The following is a 24,295-nucleotide window of genomic DNA, read 5'->3' on the forward strand; positions in this document are numbered from 1 at the left end:
TGATCAACCACAGACCAAAACTACTCAGTTTGACTCCACATACAAGGAAAGTGAAGAAAATGAATTTATTTTCACTGAGTCTTGGGAAAACTTTAAGCCATAGGTGGGGGCAGGGTACTTAAAGATACTGTTCTTATGTATCATGTGAGATGAGACATTATTCTCAGTGTCTCAAGGGGAACAAAATGCCTGTTTTGAAAGGGAGGCTGTGATGAATATAGCTGGGGAGAGGTCAGTTCATGCCAGAGGGGAATCTATTGTCTGGGAACTATTTCTGATTTTTCGTTCCCATTGGATTGAGGTCATTTTTAACTAAAGGCAAAGGTTCAAAGATTATTTCTTTAAATGGTGAGATGTGATGCTGCAATTTAAATAATATTTTTAAAATCCACTGTAAAACTGCAGCTGTGGATTATATTGAAAAGATAACAGTAATTCGATATGAGACAATCAACAATGAAGTTGTTTTTATTCTTGCAAGAAAGCCGATTTAGATTTGAAGTTAATTACTTAGGTTTTGCAATTACTTCTGCATCTTCAAGCATATTCACAGCACAAAGGGTGCACTGTGCCTTAAATGTTGATGGTTCACACATCAAAAAATAAATTCTCTGTAATTAGTCTAAACAAATTAGAAATGTTTTAAAGTTCAGTTCTCAACTTCGAGATAATTTATAATTTACTATAGTTGCGTGATAGCCTTATCTTTGTAGGACTGGATAACTTACCTCACTATTTGTGTACCACATGACTTTTTTCACATTTAAAGACACTGATCTGAAAGTTGTCTGAGCATAAAATATTCAGCATGTGCTGTTGCAGAGTTTGGATGTGTTCTGTAATTGTGAAAACGAGCATATTTGTTGTGGTTTATGCTCATTTAAGATCTCACATACTTGTACGAAACAGATGACAGTTGTGCTGTTTGCCTGGGACACTCAATTAATTAACTTGGTAAAAACAAGGACTGCAGATGCTGGAAAGTAGAGTCTCGATTAGAGTGGTGCTGGAAAATCACAGCAGGTCAGGCAGCATCCGAGGAGCAGGAAAATCGACGTTTCGGGAAAAAGCCCTTCATCAGGAATAGAGGCAGGAATCCTGCAGGATGGAGAGATAAATGAGAGGGGGGTGGGATGGGGAGAAAGTAGCATGGAGTACAATAGGTGAATTGGGGTGGGGATGGAGGTGATAGGTCAGAGAAGAGGATGGGGGAAGGTAGCGAAGAGTAGAATGGGTGAATGGGGGTGGGGATGAAGGTGATAGGTCAGAGAGGAGGGTGGAGTGGATAGGTGGAAAGGAAGGTAAGCAGGTAGGACAAGTCATGGGGACAGTGCTGAGCTGGAAGGCTGGAGCTGGGGTGAGATGGGGGGGGAAGGGGAAATGAGGAAACTGATGAAATCCACATTGATGCCATGGGGTTGAAGTATTCCGAGGCGGAAGATGAGGCGTTCTTCCTCCAGATGTCAAGTGGTGAGGGAACAGCGGTGGAGGAGGCCCAGGACCTCCATGTCCTCAGCAGAGTGGGAGGGGGGGGGGAGAGTTGAAATGCTGGGCCACAGGGCGGTGGGGTTGATTGGTGCGGGTGTCCTGAAGATGTTCCCTAAAGCGTTCTGCTAGGAGGCGTCCAGTCTCCCCAATGTAGAGGAGACTGCATCGGGAGCAACGGATACAATAAATGATATTGGTGGATGTGCAGGTAAAACTTTGGACGTGGAAGGCTCCTTTGGGGCCTTGGATGGAGGTGAGGAAGGAGGTATGAGCGCAGGTTTTGCAATTTCTGTGGTGGCAGGGGAGGGTGCCAGGATGGGAGGGTGGGTTGTTGGGGGGGCGTGGACCTGACCAGGTAGTCACAGAGGGAATGGTCTTTGCAGAAAGCGGAAAGGGGTGGGGAGGGAAATATATCCCTGGTGGAGGGATTCGTTTGGAGGTGGCAGAAATGTCGGCGGATGATGTGGTTTATGCGAAGGTTGATAGGGTGGAAGGTGAGCACCAGGGGGGTTCTGTCCTTGTTAAGGTTGGAAGGGTGGGGTTTGAGGGCAGAGGGGCAGGATGTGAATGAGATGCGTTGGAGGGCATCTTTAACAAAGTGGGAAGGAAAATTGTGGTCTTTAAAGAAGGAAGCCATCTGGTGTGTTCTGTGTTGGAACTGGTCCTCCTGGGACCAGATGCGGCGGAGGTGAAGGAATTGGGAATATGGGATGGCATTTTTGCAGGAGGTAGGGTGGGAAGAGGTATAGTCCAGGTAGCTGTGGGAGTCGGTGGGTTTGTAAAAAAAAAAGTCAGTGTCAAGTCGGTCGTCATTAATGGAGATGGAGAGGTCCAGGAATGGGAGGGAGGTGTCAGAGATGGTCCAGGTAAATTTAAGGTCGGGGTGGAATGTGTTGGTGAAGTTGATGAATTGCTCAACCTCCTCGCGGGAGCACGAGGTGGCACCAATGCAGTCATTAATGTAGCGGAGGAAGAGGTGGGGAGTGGTGCCATGTAACTACGGGAGATAGACTGTTCTACGTAGCCAACAAAGAGACAGGCATGGCTGGGCCCCATACGAGCACCCATGGCTACCACTTGTCCATTGAATGCATACAGCAAAACAAGAACCCTGCACTTGTATCACCAGACTGAATTTCCAAACGTGGCAAGGAATTATTGAGGGGATGCGAATGGATATATAGGCATCAATCATGTATTTAGTATAATTTTAGACAATTGTCTTTGCACTTTGAGTAATGTTGGAGAGGTGGTAGAAGAATTCCCAGGCTGTTTTTTTACCCCATTGAAAATGCAAACTCACATAGGAGTCAGGATGAGAAGTTGGAACCTCAAGCCTGCTCTGCTATTTGATAAGATGATAGCTGGCCTGTCTGCTTTGAACTCCATATTCCCATCTCCAATGACCTTAGATTTCTTTTAGACAAATGAATCAATCTACCTGCGCCTTAAAAGTATTTAATGACTTGCCTCCACTGTCTTTTGAGGCAGAGTTCCAAAGTCGCACAGCCCTCTGAGAGAAATAAAATTCTCTTAATCACTGGCCTAAAACAATTACGCCTTAATTTTAAAACAATACCCCCTAGTTTTTGACTCGCCCACAAGAGGAAATATCCTTTCTGCATCCATCTTTTCAAGACCATCTAGGATCTTATACACATCAATCATGTCCTCCCTCACTGTTTTAAACTAGAGTGGAAACAATTTCAGGTTACAGTCTAGTAAATCTTCTCTGCATCGCCTTTGACAAATAAGGAGATCAAAGCTGCAGGCTCTTTTCGAGATGTGATCTCAACCGTGTCCTGTATACAGTAACTGAAAGTTAACATACATACTTCTAGGTTCAATTACTCTTGTAATAAAGGATAATCACTAGCTACATTATTATACTAATTCTTTGTGACTCGTGCAGTAGGACACCTAGATCCCTTTGCATTTTGGAACTCTGCAGTCATCTCCATTTAAGTACTCTGCTGTTTTTATTCTTCTTGTAGAAGTGTACAAATTTAAATTTTCCCACATAATACTCCATCTCCCAGATTTTTGCCCACACACTCGATCTATCAATACCTGCAACCCTTTATGCCCTCATCGCAACATGTCTTCCAATTATTTTTGTGCTATCAGCAAATTTAGCTATTGTGTCTTGGCTCCTACAACTAAGTCATTCATATATATTTTACAAAGTTAAAGCCTCAACAAATATCTCTGCAGGCACCACTCATCATATCCTCTGTTTTCTACTACCCAGACAATGTTCTATCCATGCTATAAATCTTGAGCTCTTACTTTGTGCAATATCCATTTATGTGGCACTTTGTCAAATGCCTTCTGGACATCTATATGTTCACCTTTAACCACAGGGCATATTACTCCTTCAAAGTGCTTCAATAAATTGGTAAAACTTGACTTTCCTTTCACTAAACCATGCTTGATGTTCCAATTTATCTTGAGCTTTCGCCTCCATAATGATCAACGCTTACCCCACAGCAGATGGCAAGCTAATTGGCCTATAGTTCTGTTTTCTGCCTCCATTCTTCTTGAATCAAGCAATGCCATTAGCTAGTTTCTGGCCTGATGCAACCTTTCCAGAGTACAGCACATTTTGGAAAATTAATACCAACATATCTGTTACCTAATTAGTCACCTCCCATTAGGCCCTTAGGTGAGGCCTATCAGGACCTGAAGCTTGTCATTCCATACCTCCTCTAGTTTTCTCATTCCCAAATGATTGTTTTTTTTTAAACAAGTTCCTCTCTTCCTTCTACCTGCTCTACAGCAGTGAAGGAATCTTGAGCAGTGAAGACAGAAACAAAATGGTTGTACATGTCATCTGCCATTTCTTTCTTATCTAGCGTCCTCTTTTTTTTTGATTGTCATAGACCCCTCTGTGATCAGAACCTAATTTTTGTTTCCATACAGCCATGTCTCTGACACAGTCAACAATCATTTTTATTTATTTCTGTGTGTTATCAGTTTATTTGCTTTGTGAATACTATGCACATTCAGATGCTGAGCCTTTAGTCTTGTCATCTTATTAGCCTAGTAACAACTAATCTTGACTGTTGCTGTATCTTTTAATTTCTTCTCTCTGGCGCTTGCTGCCAATCTCCGATCTTCATTTCCCATGCTAACGTTTTGCTCTCATGCCTTGATATGGACTTAATCTTGCTCCTGACCAGCCTTTTTTAGTTTTAGCCCTGTCTACTCACTTAGTCACACAATTTGCTAGAACACTAGCCAAGCAAACCTTCAGGTGCAAGCCACCCCAATTGTACAGCTCCCACTTTCCCTAATATTGATGCCAGTGTACTGTAAATCACAACCAATTTGATTCATTCCACATAAAAACAAGAATTGCTGAATGGGCTGGATATTGCAAAGGATAGGGATGTTGATAATATTCCATCTATAGTACTGAAGATATGTGTTTCAGGACTGGACATGCCCTTAGAAAAGCTCTTCCATTACAGTTACAACCCTGGCATCTGCCTAACTATGTGGAAGGCTGCTCAGCCATGTCTTGTACACACACAGCATGGCAAATCCAACCTGGCCAATTACTGCCTCATCAGTCTGCTCTCGGTCATTCAACCAAGTAATGGGAAAAAATCAAGTGGCACTTGTAGAGGAATAATCTGCTGAATTGGAACTCAGTTTGGGTTCTGTCAAGTCCACTGAGCTTCTGACCTCATTACAACCCTTGGACACCAGATTTGAACTCTGGAGGTGAGGTGAGGGTGACTACTCTTGACGCCAATGAAGCATTTGACCAAATGTGAGATCAAAGAATCCTGGCAAAATTGGAGTCAGTGGTAATTGGAGAAAACCTTTCAGCTGGATGGAATCGTATAGACAGAGCGGAATGTAGTTGTGATTGTGGAGGTTAATCATGTCAGTCCTGGAACATTATTGTGAGAGTATCTCAGAAGAGTGTACTAGTCATAAAACATCTTTAGCTGCCTCATTGGTGACCTTCCCTGCACCATAATGTCCGAAGCAGGAATGTTTGCTGACAATTGCCCCGTTATCACCAACCTATATGATTCCTTAGATACTGTATTTGAATGGACAACATTCAAGTTGCAGTGATAGTGGCAGATAATATTTGCATCAGCGAAATGCCAAACAGTGATGATCTCCAACACGACAGAAAACGACTATTGTCCCTTCACTTTCAGGGCCACTCCATTATTGATGTCCCCACTGTCAACATCCTAAGTATTATAAATTGACCAGCAATACAACCAGCCATATAAATAAATTGGTCACAAGAGCAGGTCAAAGGCTGGGAGCTCTCCAGTGAATGTCTCTCTCCTGACTCCTCAGTGCTTGTCCATCATACTGACATTGGAAGCAATCCAGAAAGGTTCATTGGGTGGATCCTCTGTATGAGGGAGTGTCTTTTGGGGAGAGCTCATGTAGCTTGGAGTTAACCTTGTAAACCTTGAAGTTTAGAAGAATGGGAGGTAACTTATGGAAACATGGAAGATTCTCAGGGGGTTTAACAAGGCAGATGCAGCAAAATATTTCCCTTGTGATAGTGTCTAGGACCAGAGGGCATAATTTCAGAACAAGGGATCACCCATTTCAGACTGATGATAAAGAAATTCTTTGAATGTGTGGAAATTTTTACTGAGGAAGGTATTAGAGACTGGATGATTAAGCATATCCAAGGCTGAGATATACAGGTTTTTAAATCAGTAAGGGAGTTGAGGGTTATGAGGAGAGGGTGGGAAAGTGCAGTTGAAGATTATCAGTTGAGCCATGATTCTATTGAAGAGAAGAACAGACTTGATAGGTTCAACGGCCTATTTCTACATCTTATGTTTTTTGGTATTACCTACAAAACACAAGTCGGGAATGTGATGGAGTAATCTCCATGCATCTGGATAGATCCGGTAGGTTTCTAGAAGCCCAACGCTATTCAGGGTTAAGTGTCATCTAGATTGACAAGCCCACCACTACCTTCAATGTACATTCTTGTCCCCACCGATGAGCAGCACCAACCACAGTCGATAAGCTGAATTGATTGGATAGCTGGTTAGTGATGCAGAGTGACACCAGTAGTGTGGGTCTAACTCTGTACCAGCAGAGGTCATTATGAGGTTGCCTTCTCCACCTCATGCCTTGCAGAAGGTGTGGTGACCCTCTGATTAATCTCACCACCACTCGTACCTCTCTCATGAGAGGTCCTCAGGGACTATGGCAGCTTTCGCTTTTGCCATCTAAAAAAAGTCATTAGCAGCAGCTCTCAAATCTCCTCCAACAGCACGATTAAGACTTGTAAAAAAATAAGGGCAACAGATACATGGTGTTATGGACCAAGCCAAAGCCCCTCAAAATATATTAGGAAGATAAACCTAGAACCTAACTTTTTCTTACTTTTAAAGGCAAGGGTAAGGTTTTGTGTTCTGGATGCAATTTGATTGGTCAAGTTAGTAGGCTTGAAGCAAAACACACTTTATTCTCACACTATAGTTAAAATGCAAAATGAGAATCTAAAAAAAATTAGCTTAAGTGTAACTCTATCAAAATACTTAACAAGATAACATATATATTAACTACCACTGATTAGCTGTTCCAAGATAGTAACATGCTATAAACACACCTTGGCAGAGGCAAATTCAATAAAATTGACTGTCTCACATGCAACGTTTGTCCAGTCTAGGAAAAAAGAACATGAAGAGAAAGCTCTGCGTGTCTGAGAGAGGGAACTTAAGTGGTTTGCACTAACAGGGAGCGATGTATAGCAGCTTCCAAACCCCAACAGCTACAGCAAGTTAAACTAAAATCCTGGTTCTGTGGGAGCTTGACCCCATCTCTTCATTCTGCTGTTGTTGCAATATTTTAAAAAAAAAACAAGGTCTCACAAGCTGTATCCTTATTGGCTTACAACAGACAGCTTAGTACCTCTCTCCTTCTATAAAAAAGGACAAAATGCACATCTGAAAGCCATAGTATCATCATGATGGGCACATCACATCATGACCTATCATCTCCAGACCACAACCAGCTCTGACTTCAAATTTAAATCCATTCCTCTACTGTCACTGCATCAAAATCCTGGGCTCCCTTTTGAACAGCATTGTGGGTGTACTTTACACCAGATAAGAACATAAGAACTAGGCCATCTGGCACTTCGGGCCTGCTCTGCCATTCAATAAGATCATGGCTGATTTCTTTGTGGCCTCAGCTCCACTTACCTGTCCCCTCACCATAACCAGTCTACTCAGTCTCTCCTCATAAGCTAACCCCCTCCAGAATCAACCTAGTGAACCTCCTCTGCATTCCTTCCAGTGAACTGCAGTAATTCAGAAAGATGGCTTGTTAGAACCTTCTTGAGGGACAAATAAGGATGAGCAATAGATGTTGACTTCACTATTTATATTTGTAATATAGTGTAAGAAAAAGATACAAACCAAAAAGAAATGAGAGGAGGGATAGTGCTGACAGAAGAGATTATTACAGTTCTGGAGTAGAGTTAAGAGACAACTAAGATACGGTACACAAGTACATTTTTTCCCAGGCCATCAACTAATGGGAAAGATAAATAGGAAAATTACAGTGAAGTGCAAAAACTATAGGTTAAATGGAAATTTCAAGTATCCTAATGTAGACTGGGATCATCATGGTGTATATAGCAGACAGGGTAAAAAGCTTCCAAAGTGATCAGGCGAATGTTTCTCACCCAGTGAGGAAGGAGGCATCAATTTCTGGAGAATGAGGTGGTTGCATAGCTCATTGGTTCATATTTTAGGAATGCTAATCAAAAGCATCATAAGGTTGCAGATATGTACAGAAAAGGATAAGGTGTAACCTTGAGTTTAAGTAAGTTGAATGAGGGTTAATTTCAATTGGTATCAAAGATGAACAGGCAAAACTATAATGGAAGTATGGATCCTCTTTAAAGAGGGAATAGTTTAGATATATCTGTGGCACATTTCCATGAGGGGAAAATGTAAGATTAGCAATGCTAGAACTCCCAAGAAAACAGAGTAAAATGGAGTAGAAAGAGTATATGTGTGACAGTAATGATAACATGATAGATTTTCACATTCAGCTTGAGAGTGAGTAATTTGGTCACAAATAACTGTGCTACATTTAAATAAGGGTAAATACAAAGGAATGAGGACTGAGTTGTCTAAAGTAGGCTGAGAAAAGGGTTTTGTAGAAAAGATGTTTGATGAGCAATGACACTAAGAAACTAGGTCATTACATTGCAAAGATATATCCCTGTGAGGAAGAAGGATTCTGGGAAGGGGATAAGCCAACCGAGGTTAACGAGGGAAGTTAAGGATAACTCAAATTGAAAGAAAAAGCATACGCCGTGCAATGTGGTTTACAAAGTAAGCCAAAGCATTTGCAAGATTTTAAAAATCAATAAAAGATGAACAAAAAATAACAAAATCAGAGAAAATAAACTTTGAGACTAAATTTGTAAGTGATATCGAGACAGAAAGAAAGACTCCTTGAAACTTTAGAAGAAAGAGGGAAAGAAGCTGAAGTGAACATAGGTTGCTTAACGAATGAGGCTGGGGAAATAAGAGTAGGGAACCAGAAAATAGCAGAATCGTTTAATAAATACTTTGTATCAGATTCATGGTGCAGGACATGAAGAGCATTCCAGCAATACTAAATCAAGAACAAAAGGTAGGGAGGAAATAAATATAATGAAGAAAGTACAAGAGAAACAATCAGACTAAAGATTGATAGGTCTTCTGGATTTGAGAGATTGCACCTTCGGATACGAGAGGAAATAGTGACAGAAATAGTGGGTGTAATCTTCTAAGAATCCTTAGATTTGGGAAAGTCCCAGAGGATTGGAAAACTGCCAGTGTAACCACTTTATTCAAAAAGGGATGAAGTTTAAAAAAGTGTAATATAAGCCAGTTAGCTCAACATTAGGAAAATGGCAGTGTATTTAGAAATACATAATCTAATTGAGCAGAGTTACGTGTGATAAATGAGAATTCTTTGAGGAGATAATGCACGTAATAAATTCAGTCAGTTCTATAACGCAGTAGTTCCATTCTTGTGCAATCCTGTGTTATAAGAAAATCGTGTAATAGCAGCACCATTTAAACTAATGGGGCTGGAATTGTATTGTAACCTATACACGCTTTAAAACTTTGTGCTTTAGAAATAGTATCCCCAATTTGTCAATTGCATTATCGTGAATTCACATTAATCAAACGTGCCTGATAGCAGAATGACCTAAAAATGGAAACCAGTAATATATTTGGTTTTCCCAAAGGCCTTTAATAAGGTACATGAAGCTACTAAATAAGATAAAAGCCCATGGTGTTGCGAGTTGAATGCTAGCATGGATTGAGGGTTGATTAACTAATAGAAATGAAAGAGTTGGGATAAAGAGAGCATTTTCAGGATGGCAACCTGGAGCTAGTGAAGTACCACAGGGATCAGTCCTGGGATCACAATTTACAATGCATATTAATAGCTGGAGAAGGGAAGTGAATGGACTATCATCAAATTCGGTAATGACACAAAAGTAGGTGCGAAGGCAATTAGTGAAGTTAACACAGTGTTAGAGACAGATTAAGTGAATGGGCAAAAACTTGCACATGCAATGTAATGTGGGAAAACACGAGGTAATGTATTTCAGCAGGAAGAATAGTGATGAATATTATTTAAATAGAAAAAGACTCCACATCACTGAGGCAGAGACGGATTTGGGGATTCTCAAACCGAGATAATGATGACACCAAATGGAATGTTTACCTTTATTCAACAGGGAACAGACTATAAAAATAAGGAAGCCTTGCTTTGACCACACCTAGAAAACTTGGACCAGTTTCCTTTCCTCTTTGCTTCAGTGATCTACAGATTTTCCCCATTTAAATAATATTCACCTGTTTTCTGTTTTAAGTGCATAACCTCATGTTTTTGATCTCCTAATCTAAGGAAAGATATTCTGGCATTGGAGGCAGTTCAGAGATATTTCACTGAGTTTATCTAGGGTATGGAGGAATCTTCTTGGCAGTGATTAAGTGGTTTGCCTGTAATCTTTGGAATCATTACAGTGAGAGGCAACTTCATTAGGTCCTTCAGAATTTTAACGGAATAGGTGTGGAGAGGTGGTTTCCCCACATGGGAGAGCCTATTCCTTCTCTGAGGGTAGTGATTTTGTGGAATTCTTTACCATAGAGAACTGTTGAGAAAGAGTTTTGACGAATATTCAAAGCTGATACAAACGTTTTTAATCAATACGGGGACAATAAGAGGAGAAAAGGTAAAGTGGAGTTGAGGGTTATCAAATCAGCCAGGATCATTTTGAAGGGCAGGGCAGATTCAATAAGCCACATGGCTCCTATGTCTTTTGTTCTGATGGTCTTATTTTCTCTTTTAATGCACAAGAAAGGAGTTGAAATAGGAGACTGACAAATATCCTGTTCCATCCTAAGCAGGGGTTACTGTGCCCTTGCTTCTTTGAATATTATCCCCGCAACTGATTAAACTTTCTAATGAATAAAACTGCTTGAAGCTGACACACTTGCCTTGTATAAAGAGAATATTTGATGATTTTGAAATGTAACTTGATTTTGCTTTGCAGAAGTCTTTAAGAATCCATTAAGATGAGAAAATGGTAACAAAAATTCAAAAATGACTTGGAAGGAGGTAAATGGTACATGGCGGTAGTTTTCAGACAGACCAACCTCACTGAAATCAAGGGGCAAAGATTTAACAGTCAAGACATTTGATATGAAAATCTCAAATTATTTTCTTTTTCAAACACGGTCACCAATTTTTAGAAGCACTTTGTATCTAGGTAACTATACAGGTTTAACAAAAAATGATCACTTTTCTCTGAACACAGCTCAATCAGTCCTCAGGCAGTGTTGATGCCGAGACACTTCATGGTAGATGTCTCTGCAGACTAAAGGAGAGCTCTTGGTGGATACAGAGCAAGAGCCAGCTGAACAGTGCATTGGGCAGAGCTGGGGGCAGCATTAGTGGAATATGAATGCTCATTTGATGAGTCTTGTCTGTGTAACACATGAAGCTGTCTCTCACCTGCAACTCCTGTATCTTGATCTCAAAAGATCTCTGTGGGGGTCCCAGTGTTTTAAGAATGGCTGCACTTGTGAATCAATCCTCTTGCCAACCTACTGTCAAGTTTCACTGTCGGAAACCTTATATTCTCCATTATTTTCCAAGGGTAAAAATATACCTGTCCTGTTATTACAATTACTAATTTCTGAGACATTTGCCTCCACATATTCTAGCAGCAGATAACTCCAGGAGGTATGATGAGGATTGACATTACACCAGGCCGTTTATTAGAAAAATTAGTGAGTTTTGCAAGTCCTGTTGTAAGTGGGGCAAAACTTTCTTTGCATATCACATCTCACAATAAATACACAAGAGTTGGCAGTAATGAGTTTGTCTCATAAAAACCTCGAAAAAACTTAAATGACATTTATCCAAACTTATGTAGGTTTATCCTAATATCCAGGAAAAATATAACCTGTACATGTTTACGAATGAACTCACGTTTAAAAATTGATTAGCATGATAATATATGACTCTCAGCAATAACATTGTAGTGTGTATGGTCAAGACTCAATTCCAATAAAAGCTGTCTGTTTAGTTATTTGGGAATGGCATCAGCCCATGACCAAATGTCACTATTATATCTTTGTGGTAAAAGTTCACAATTTTTAAGTTAATAAATAATATTTATTCCACAAAGCACTCATACTAGTGTCTGGCATTGTGATTGATTTGGATGCTCATATTAGAATACTCACATTAGAATCTTAACCAATCTGTAAATTTTGATGGATCATTGTTTTAAAAGGAAATCACTGGGTTTCATCAAATTTTTGACACAAAGTTCCCTTCCAGTATCTAGTATAATTGATATGGTTCTGGTTGCAAAATAGAATTTTGTGTGTGGCACTTGCTGTGAAAAGCCATTTACAGCTTCAGCAAGATAGTTAATACGTTTCTGTCAAGAGACAATGTTGTACTGCTGGGTAATATGCATTTGGGAACTAAATATCAACAGTGATCTATTTTAGTCAACTAAATTCATTTTTATTCATGATCAAACAAAAGAGGAATTTGTTCAGTTTCCTTCTGTTTGAATTGACAGAGAAAACTAGCAGATGAAATTTATTGGGTTTATCAAATTTCGGTCATTTTGATATTATAACCTGGCAGCAAATGCTTCTAAGGATCATGACAAAGCAAATTATCTCTTTTTCCCAGTAAGCAGAAACTTGTTTCTGTTTAGCACTGAAAAGACAAAGTAGGACAATTTTCCATTTAATTTATCAGCACCTCAGAATTTTCTTTCACATAGATTTAATAATGTTCCTCAAATTAAGTAATGATTTAGGGGATATCTTAAATATAAATTCTGATGCAGTGATGGACTATTATGACCACTATCTCTCTGAACTGGATTGTTTTGTCGAATTCAGAAGATTGTTGAGATAGAGTTCAGTAGGGTATTGTGCAGAACAGTAGGGTATTGTGCATTACTAGACATGTGCAGCGGTTAAAATTGGTCTTTGTTTTCATAATTCTGAACCAGATATAATAAAATTCTTACATTCAATATAAGATTTAACAACGAGGATAAGTTGCCATTTCTGTAATTCGGACTTAAAAGCTGAGAATGCTGGAACCACTTAGAAAATCAGATAATAACTGCGGAGAGAGAAGAACTAGGCTAATATTTCGGGCTGTTGACCTTTCATCAATTTTTATCGACTATTTAATTTTGATTTTTCAGCTGGTTGCAACATCATCGTCAAGTTTGGCTTTCATATAAGTTATGGTCAGTTCGCTAATGTTTTAAAAGTTAATATATTGAGAACCAAACACTAACCTGTTTTGTCAAATTGACACACTTGAAATGTAATTTTAGAAGTCTGTCTTAAAGTTACACATCTGTGATAATGGGTTACTCCACATAATTTACAGTACTCCTAGACATGGGTGAAGTGGAATAGCAATAATAAGTGGAGAGGCTTTGCTACCCCCTACAGGACTGATTATGACTAACTTGTTAATAGGATTTGCACTTCAAAGATTAATGAAGTCGTTTTTCCTTTGCATTTTGGATTTAACCATACAACTTTTGTAATTTAGTGAAATTATCTGATTGATAGAATAAACTTGCACAACACTTGCCACTGAACAAAGAGCATTTGTTTGCACAGCATAATGACCACACACATTCCTAGAACATGATTTGGAGATGCCGGTGTTGGACTGGGGTGGACAAAGTTAAAAATCACACAACACCAGGTTATAGTCCAACAGGTTTAATTGGAAGCACACTAGCTTTCGGAGTGACGCTCCTTCATCAGGTGACAATCACCTGATGAAGGAGCATCGTTCCGAAAGCTAGTGTGCTTCCAATTAAACCTGTTGGACTATAACCTGGTGTTGTGTGATTTTTAAATTCCTAGAACAAGTAGCAGTGTTATCAAAGAACATGCAAGCTCTTCCATTCATGGCTACACATCTCTGCAATGTATCCATAACCATGTCAACTATGTTGGGAATTTTAAAATAAAATGCACCTGAATTGCTGGTCACTTTTTTTAGAGAGTTTTCAATTTTCATATTTCCCTTTTTTTTTACCAGTTCCATTAAATTTGTATTTTAAATGGTACTTGTTTAACAAGAGTAAAATTAGAACAAAAGTAACTGTAAAACAAATGGAAGTTTTTTTTCCTTTTTTCAGTTATTGGGCAGACAAGTTATGAATAAACATGTACAGAGCAGGACCACCTACCTGCCCTAATCATATTTACTTCTAAAAACAAAAATAGACTTGCGTAGAGGATTGATGGTTCATCTCTTATGGAGTAGTATTAGAATTATAGACAAAATTTGTGTCTTTAGATGAGCAAAGAAACAAATTAATTTCAGAAACCAATATTGTTCTTATAAATTTAGCATACAGACCTTCAGTATGCCACTAAGTCTCTTGTTTCACAGTTGCTTTGCAGAGAGGAATTTATGATCGTTACACTTTGTAAAGTTTTTTGCATTTGTATTTGAGATTCTACATTTGAAAGTTCAACGCAGAATGGATTAGGCTTGAACTATGGAGAAAAACAGTATCTGCATTAAAATCAATCACTTTTTTTTTAAAGAATGGATTCAAGCATCTTTTTGCAAAGTTAGTAACAGCATTTGCAAGGTGAGAGAGGTTACGTTTCAGCAATATTTTGCCATTCACTCGTCACCCTTTGAAAGTGTAGACGTAATTGTTGTAATTGAATCTGTGCCTGTTTTAGTGGCCAAGAAAAATTTATTTATTGATTAAACGTGATTTTCAATTCGAGACTTTTTATGCACAGTGAAACATGTTGACTTCCTAACTCTCTCTACCTTTTGGGCTGAAGTTGGATGGCACCACAGAGGTGAGACTCAGCAAAGGATGCACTAGCTTGTTGACTAGTCTCATTCATGATTCCCAGTGATCTTGCATATTGGGCAAGAGATGTCATTGCAAAGAAGATCTTTCCAACAGAGACTGAGCTTGGAATTGAAAAGGAGATGGACTCCTAGTGGCATGCTGGGGAAACAATGGCACCTTTTCACTAACATCCCAGCACTGTCTTACTGGGAAGCGATAGGATTTTTCTTTACCATTTTAAAATTCAACAGAGAACAACTCCATTCTGGTATGCCCTTGAGGACTGCGTCCTTGCCTTAGCACAGTCCATCTGCCCTGGTGGGGCAACAAGCCAGTTGTCACAGTAGACCCTTTGATTGGACTCCTTACTTCACTGGCCCACCCATCATCCTTAATTTACAGAGGCAGGAGAAAGTGAGGACTGCAACTGCTGGAGATTCAGGGTCAAAAGAAAAGCACAGCACGTGAGGCAGCATCCAAGGAGCAGGAGAATCAACATTTCAGGCATAAGGAATGCTAGGGAAATAATGGCACCTTTTCACTAATATCCCAGCACAGACCTACTGGGAAGTGATAGGAATTTTTTAACCATTTTAAAATCCAACAAATAACAACTAAGTCGCATGATAGTCACTTTGACATCCCAACAATCTCTGCAAAAATCAGCCCTTTGTTTTACTGTGTACTATGCTGAAGTGTCTGAGTCATAGACTTAGATGCCATTCATTAAGTATCAACAAAGGTGATAAAGAGTGTAAAGAAAAATGCACGTTTGAATCAAATGCTGTTATTTTATAATGGTTCAGGTGGATCATCAATGTTATAAAATTGGTTTGAATGTGCTTAGGATTCTTTTTAATAAATGCTTCTAAAATCTGTGCTTGGTTTTGCTCAATACATCTTGGTACAAGATCAAGGTCACAGAGCAAATTAGGAAGGCTTTGCCCAAATTTCTACGGTAGAGTTAGTGTATTTAATTACTCGGTATTAGAGAAGCAAATTATACTAACAAAAGTAGAAAACATTGAAAGTGCACTTACTTGCTGAACATCTCACAGGCAGAAAAGTTAGCTACTTGGGTAGTCCATTTTATTTTGTGATAAGTGCTTAGTTTCCTTATTTCTGGTTGTGTAACAATTGATCAGTATTGAGCAAAATGAATGGGATGTTCATGGCAGTATAGATTATGACAAAAATAATTTGTGTACCATATTACTGAATAAGTTGTCCTGCAAATTCATCCTAAATATCTTACACTTCTGAGATCCAGCATCCAAACCAATCTTATGTAATTTTTTTTATGAGTGGTGATGTACCGTTTTAATATTTTAATTTTTTCTTGCTTATTAAGAATACATTTAATCTATCATTTACCTCTCCAGACTTCAATTAAAGTTTCTTTGCATGAATATCTTTCACTGCTTACAGTTTGAAATGATAATGCAGTGGCAGGGTTGCTTTAAATTTTATTTTTTTAAAAACTGATTAAAGTGTAATTTAGAATTTGCATATAGATTTTGCTGTGGAAATATTTTTTGACCAGTGCCTGAATCTGTAATATCACCAGCTTATGAAAACTTAATGTTGCTAAACAGTAGTACTTGAAATTGTTATTTATCTTTTTGGCTACCTTTTTTAAAAAAAAAATCTGATAAATGAGTATCTCAACTATTTTCATTGGTTTTTGAGACTTGAATAAGAATGATATCTCAGTATGTAAAACTGTACTGATATAATGCATAACTTCTCAAATTTAAATTGACCGAATTGTGTTACTTTCAAAATAGGTGTACTAAAAATTTTAATTCCATTTATGTTAATTGTATTAATATGTCTATTTTTAAATTCATCATCCTTGTTCTTTAATGTTAAAATTAATACAAACTTCCATAAGTTGAAAGTATAGTTTGCATCGCTGAAAATTTAGCATGGCAAAATCTAATAATCTCATAATGTGGGATGCAATATTTTATGAATTGTTACCTGCGTATTTTAAGTGTACTTTAGGAACATGACATTCAAGATTATTTTCCTGTCAGAAATGATTACATACTTTCATACAAAGACTTCTTCTGACTAATTCAGCAGCCACAACTGAAGAACCTGAGGTGGTCCCTGATCCTGTCAAGCAAACTGATCGGGTAGTGAAAATCGCTGGAATCAGTGCTGGAGTTCTGGCTTTCATCCTCCTCCTCCTGGTTGTGGTAATGATCGTCAAGAAAAGGTACTGTACTGTTTGTATTTCTAGAATGAATGCAACTACTAATTGACTTATTGCACAGAATCCATCATGCATTTCTAAAGCAGTTTTAGGTAGTTTGATTATAATTGCACTTTGTAACAGTGTTTGTCTCTTTTAACAAAATATCTAATTACTTTATATAGTAATACCATGATATTTCATATAACCAAGAAAAAACTAACAAGAATGCATACTGCTTGCACATTTTATTTAAGGAAAGAGTGACCAATGCTCATTTCAAAACTGCAAGAGGAAGTAGACTTGATCAGTTCTTAACATCTAAATTACGAGTGACATGAACCTGGTAAATTTTTTGATCCCAAGTTTTGTAATGAGTTTCACCTCGAACGTTTGTGCCTGTTTTCTAACCAGCCATGGTTTATCTAAAATGTAAAAAGCCCAATGATTACTCAAGTTTTCACGCACCGTAATTTTTTTGACATTATTACTGCTGATGAGAAACTCTGCCTAGAATTATGAAATTTTCTAACCTGAGACACTAACTGGATCTATAATAATCCCTCTGGTTGGTAAAACCGCCCAGCAGAAGGCCACAGTCAGAAGTTAGTACTGCAGCTTGTTGAAATTGAAACTTTCCTGTGAAATCTGAAAGGAAACATCAATGGACCTTCCTTAATTTATGATTGAGGTACCCAGCATTTTTGCCTTTGTAAGCTGCAGAAATGTCATGAGGAAAAGACTGATTTTTCTGAAAACTAAATGACTCGATGAAATATTTTGAGTTTAAGCAGAGAAGGAGAAATAATAGAGCTGCTGGTTTGACTTGACAAATGGGGATGTGACTGAATGACATGAATGTAGGAGGAAGCTTTATCAAGTGGACTAGAAAGGCAGCATGGTGGATATATTATGTAGTAGAAAAGGAGAAGAGTCAGAGGAAGGTGAAGGCCACTTAAAGACATAGTGAACTCTGAGGTGTGTTACATAGGCAAAGTCAAGTTGACAAAGTGGGTGGAATAGTGGCAGATGAATTTCAAAGTAGAGAACTATGCAGTGATTCATAATGGTAGATCAAACGTAGAGTAACACTACAAAAGTAAAACACATTCTGAAGCAGAGGAATTTGTGTGTATATATGCATAAGTCATTTGAGGGTGTTGGTGCAAATGAGATGCAGCAGTATATAAAGCATAAATAAAGTAATAAAGCTTTACTTAATAGCTTTTCATTAATAGAATGTAAGAGCAATGGGGTTATGCTGAAGTTGTAAACAACACCGGTTCAGTGTCAACTTCAGTGTCACCTCTAGGTCTGGGCACCTCACTTTACAATGAGTGTCAAGGCATCATTGGAGAAGGTGCAGTGAAGATGCACGAGGATGAATCAGGGATGAGAAACGTAAATTACATAGATTGAAGAATCTGAGATTGTTTTCTTTGGAGAAGAAAAGCTTGAGAAGAGATTTGACAGAGGTACGCAAAATCATTTGAGGAATCATTTATGGGGTCTGGAGCAATCAGGCCAAGGAAAGTTATTCTCACGAATGAAAGGATCAAGTACACAAGGGAACAGATTTAAGGTAATTGAAAAAGAAGCAATGAAGACAAAGGGAGAAATATTTTCTTGCAGCAGAATGTAAGAATCTGGAATAAAACATAGAGCATTGCAGCACAGTACAGGCCCTTTGGCCCTTGAAGTTGCACTGCCCTGTAAAACCAATCTGTAGTCCGTCTAACCTGTACTATTCCATTCTCACCCATATGCCTATCCAGTGACCGTTTAAATACCCTTAAAGTTGGCAAGTCTCCTACTGTTACAGGTAGTGCGTTCCACGCCCCTACTACTCTGAGTAAAGAAACTACCTCTGACATCTGTGCAACATCTATCACCCCTCAATTTGAAGCTATGTTCCCTCGTGCTATCCGCCACCATCTGAGGAAAAAGGCTCTCACTGTCCACCCAGTCTAACTCTCTGATTATTTTATATGTCTCAATTAAGTCACCTTTCAATCTTTTTCTCTCCAATGAAAACAGCCTCAAGTCCCTGAAACTTTTCTCAGAAGACCTTCTCTCCATTCCAGTCAACATCCTAGTAAATCTCCTCAGAACCCTTTCCAAACCTTCCACATCCTTCCTATAATGCAGTGACCAGAACTGCATGCAATACTCCAATTGTTATGTACAGAGTTATGTACAGCTGCAGCATGACCTCATGGTTCCGAAACTTAATCACCCTACTAATAAAAGCTAACACGCCATATGCTGCCTTAGCAGCCCTATCAACCTGGGTGGCAACTTTGAGGGATCTGTGTACATGGACACCAAGATCTCTCTACACATCTACACTACCAAAAATCCTACCATTATCCCAGTGCTCTGTATTCCTGTTACTCTTTCCAAAGTGAATCACATCACACTTTTCTACATTCAACTCCATTTGCGACCTCTCAGCCCGGCTCTGCAGCGTATCTATGTCCCTCTGTAACCTACAACATCCTTCGGCACTGTCCACAACTCCACCGAACTTAGTGTCATGCACAAATTTGCTAACCCATCCTTCTACACCTTCCTCCAGGTCATTTATAAAAATGACAAACGGCAGTGGACCCAAAACAGATCCTTGCGGTACACCACTAGTAACTGAACTCCAGGATGAACATTTCCCATCAACCACCACCTTGTCTTCTGTCAACTAGCCAATTTCTGATCCAAACCGCTAAATCAACCTCAATCCCATGCCAGTATATTTTGTGCTGCCTACCATGAGGAACCTTATCAAACACCTTACTGAAATCCATATACAGAGGAACTTCGATTATCGGAACGAGATAGGCAGACACTGTCTCGTTCAGATAATTGTTATTTGATTAATTGATTCAATGCCTTTCCTCTGGGGCTCAGAGTTTTCTGTTTAGTCTGCTCCCCGTTCAGGAGACTAAGCAGCAGCACACCATGCATGAGCCCCTGCCCCCGCCCCCCCTCCTGATCCCAAACTCGTCCAACCCTGTGTAACACCGCCAACACCGTCTCACCGTCAGCCCCCCCATCCGCCCCCGCCCGTCCGTGCTCCCCTCTCCAGGGCGGCCAGACTGGACACCAGCATCAAGACTGCGACTGCCTTTTGTGGGGGGAGGTTAGTTTACAAATAGCGAGCACCCGACACACACACAGCCACACGCGCGCGCGCACACAACTTTTTACTGCAACGTTTTGACAAGTTCCACCTTTGCCCTGTACAGAACAATGTTAGAGAGATTATCTGGGTAAAGGGGTTTAGGGTACACCCCTGTGTGGAACTCCAGGCAAAGTGTGTGGGGAGAGAGAGAGGGGGCAGGAGGTCAGTCATTTGGAAATGGTGCCTGGGCTCCCATCAGTCCAGAACTGTTGTCGGCAGCATTTCTGTAAGCCAAGTTCACTTTTAATCATTGTAAACAAAGACGCAATCAGTGTTGGAAACACGTCTTTGATATAATGTTTCTATCAGGACCTCAAGATCTCCCTTGGATAATCTGATATTCTGATAATTGATATTCGGATAATCGAGGTTCCTCTGTATACCACATCAATCGCTTTACCCTCATCCACCTGTTTGGTCACCTTCTCAAAGAACTCAATAAGGTTTGTGAGGTATGTCCTACTCTTGTCAAAATCCTGTTGACTATCCCTAATCAACTTACTCCTATCGAGGTGATTATAAATCCTATCTCTTATAACATTTTCCAACGCTTTACCCACAACCGAAGTAAGGCTCACTGGTCTATAATTACCAGGGTTGTCTCTCCGCCCCTTCTTGTACAAGGGGACAACATTTGCTATCCTCCAGTATTCTGGTACTGTTCCTGTAGACAATGGCTAGATAAAGCTCAAAGCCAAAGGCGAAGCAATCTCCTCCCTGGCTTTCCAGAGAATCCGAAGAAAAATTCCATCCGGTCCACGGGATTTATCTATTTTCACACTTTCCAGAATTTCTAACACCACCTCCTTGTGAACCTCAATCCTATCTAGGTGGTAAAAACAATGACTGCAGATGCTGGAAACCAGATTCCGGCATCACTAATCCTCAATCCTATCTAGTCTCGTAGCCTGTTTTTTCAGTATTCTCTTTGACAACATTGTCTTTGTCCAGTGTGAATACTGACGAAAAATATTCACTTAACACTTTCCCTATCTCCTCTGATTCCACACACAACTTCCCACTACTGTCCTTGAATGGCCCTAATCTTACTCTCGTCATTCTTTTATCCCTTATCTACCTATCGAAAGCTTTAGGGTTTTCCTTGATCTTATCCGCAAACAACTTCTCATGTCCCCTCCTTGCTCGTCTTAGCTCTCTCTTTAGGTCTTCCCTGGCTAACTTGTATCTCTCAATCGCCCTAAATGAGCCTTCACATCTCATCCTAACATAAGCCGCCGCCTTCCTCTTGACAAGTGATTCAACTTCTTTAGTAAACCACGGTTCCTGCGCTTGAAAACTTCCTCCCTGTCTGACAGGCACATACTTATTACATACACACAGTAGCAGTTCCTTGTATAAACTCCGCATTTCTATTGTGCTCATTTCCTGCAGTTTCCTTCCCCATCTTATGCATCCTAAATCTTGTCTAATCGCATCGTAATTGCCTTTCCCCTAGCTGTAGTTCTTGCCCTCCGGTGTATACCTATCCCTTTCCATCACTAAAGTAAACATAACTGAATTATGGTCACTCTCACCAAAGTGCGCACCTATCTCCAAACCTAACACTTGGCCGGGGTCATCACCCTAATGTGACCTCTCCCCTTGTTGGCTTGTCTACATGCTGTGTCAGAAAACCCTCCTGCACACAATGGACGAAAATGGACCCATCTAAAGTACTTGAACTATTGTATTTTCAGGCAATATTTGGAAAGTTAAAGTCCCGCATAACAACTACCCTGTCACTCTTGCTCCTACCCAGAATTATCTTTGCTATCCTTTCCTCTACATCTCTGGAACTATTCGAAGGCCAATAAAAAAACTCCCAACAGGGTGACCTCTCCTTTCCTGTTTCTAATCTCAGCCCATACAACCTCAGTTGACGAGTTCTCAAATGTCCTTTATGCAGCCATAATGTATCCTTGACTAACAATGCCACACCTCCCCCTGTTTTACCATCTTCTCTGTTCTTACTGAAACATCTAAATCCTGGAACTTGCAACAACCATTCCTGTCCCTGCTTTGCTCATGTCTCTGAAATGGCCACAACATTGAAGTCCTGAGGTAACGACCCATGCTGTAAGTTCACCTACTGTATTCCGGATGCTCCTGGCGTTGAAATATACACGTTTCACACCAACTTCTTGCTTGCTGGTGCCCTCTTGCAACCCTGAAACCTTATTTCGGAGCTCCCTACTCTCAACCTCCTCTATACTTGAGCTACAATTTAGATTCCCATCTTCCTGCTGAACTAGTTTTAAACCCATCCAAAGAGCATTAGCAAATTCCCCCCCAAAGATATTTGTGCCCCTCTGGCTCAGGTGAAGACTATCCTGTTTGTAGAGATCCCACCAACCCAGAAATACCCAAAATTATCGAAGAATCCAAAATTCCTCCTTCCTGCATCATCCCTGTAGCCACATGTTCAGCTCCTCTCCCTCTCTCTCTCTCTATTCCTCACCTTGCTGGCACCTGGCATGGGTAACAAACCAGAGATAACAACTATTTGCCCTAGCTCTTAGCTTCCACCCTAGTTCCCTGAATTTCTGCTTTAAGTTCCCATCCCTCTTCCTACCTATGTTATTGGTCCCTATGTGGAGCATGACTTGGGGTCGCTCCCCCTTCCCCGCAAGGATCCTGAAAACACAATCCAAGACATCACGAACCCTGGCACCTGGGAGGCAACACACCAACCGTGAGTTCTCTCTCATTCCCACATTCTCTCTGTCCCCCTAACTTTGGAGTCCCCAGTGATTAATGCTCTGCTCCTCTTCCCCCTTCCCTTCTGAGCAACAGGGACAGACTCTGTGCCAGAGACCTATGCTCCATTGCTTACACCTGGTAAGTCATCTCCTCCTCTCTCCCCCACCCCGCCCCCGCCAACAGTATCCAAAATGATATATACTTGTTGTTGAGGGGAACGGCCACAGGGGATCCCTGCACTGCCTGCCTTTTCTCTTTCCATCCCCTAACGGTAACCCATCTACCTTCTTTTACCTGAAGTGTGACTACCTCCCTGTAACATCTCTCAATAACCCCCTCCACCTCCCGAATGATCAAAGTTCATCCAGCTCCAGCTCCTGGAGTTGAGTACCTATGAGTGTGATGGAGATAGGTTCAGTTGAGGCATTTAAAAGGGTATTAGGTAACTGTCTGCAAAGGAATAATATGCAGAGTTAAAGGAAAAGTCCAGAAACCATAAGGAAATAGCTAATTTAAAGAACTGGAGTAGACATGTTGGGCTGAATTTGTTTTTTTCTGTGCTGTAGCAAATCTGTGAGAATGTTAGGTGAAATGGGAAATGGTCAGGATGCAAATGGAAAATGGTTGTGGAGAGCAGTTTGCAGAGTGGGGCGTGGTAACACAACAACGAGAGGGGCTAAAATGGATGTAGAAGCAATCATGAAGAGGTTACATTATTCAAAGAGGATGTTTTAAATCTTGTGACACACGTGGAAAGGGAAGAGTGTGAACGGTCATTCCTCTCCTTGCCAACAAAATTGAATGTTGAAAAGCATAGTATTTGTCCTTATGATCGTGTTTCCTGACAAACAGTGGGTTGTTTGGTGTCTAACATAAATTGCAAGAAGAGAGGCAAAATGCTGCTGAATTCAAGTGCAAAATAGGCTATGTAATATTGGGCAGTTAGATTCCAGAGAGGAGCAGGACCATGCAATGTTAAAATATCAGAGTTGAAAAATCTACAAACCTGCATTGCAACATCTGAACTATTGTAAACCATAGATGTGAAACGGACCCTGTCAGAGATCCTAGGAGCAGCAATCTGAATGTGTAACTAACAAGAAATGCCACACAGGAACATAGGAGCAGGTGTCAGTCATTTAGCCATTTAGGTCTGTTCTGCTATATATTAAGGTCAGGTCTGATCTGCAAGCTAACTGTATATATCTGTCTCTGCACTTTGTATGCCTTAATATCTTTGGTTGGCAAAAACATATCAATCTCCAATTGAAAGCAAATATGTTGCCTAGCATCAGATGCTAAACTGTAACCATACTTTCGGTGT

General features: G+C 40.0%; 1 protein-coding gene across 10 annotated transcripts in view; it reads left to right on the plus strand.

Moving 5' to 3' along the window:
• Nucleotides 1–24,295, plus strand: part of ptprk (protein tyrosine phosphatase receptor type K) — a 586,179-nt gene that overhangs the window by 463,006 nt on the left and 98,878 nt on the right. For 8 of the 10 annotated variants that reach the window (XM_043683662.2, XM_043683679.2, XM_043683684.2 and 5 more), the window contains one exon: nt 16,979–17,117. In XM_043683662.2, the coding sequence (XP_043539597.1) occupies nt 16,979–17,117 (139 nt within the window). The remainder of the gene's footprint in view (nt 1–16,978; nt 17,118–24,295) is intronic. The other 2 variants (XM_087980442.1, XM_087980460.1) reach the window with 1 other exon arrangement.

Source organism: Chiloscyllium plagiosum, unplaced genomic scaffold, assembly GCF_037043375.1.
Source record: "Chiloscyllium plagiosum isolate Xiang-an unplaced genomic scaffold, Cpla_swu_hap1 HiC_scaffold_3, whole genome shotgun sequence".
NCBI classification, from domain to species: domain Eukaryota; kingdom Metazoa; phylum Chordata; class Chondrichthyes; order Orectolobiformes; family Hemiscylliidae; genus Chiloscyllium; species Chiloscyllium plagiosum.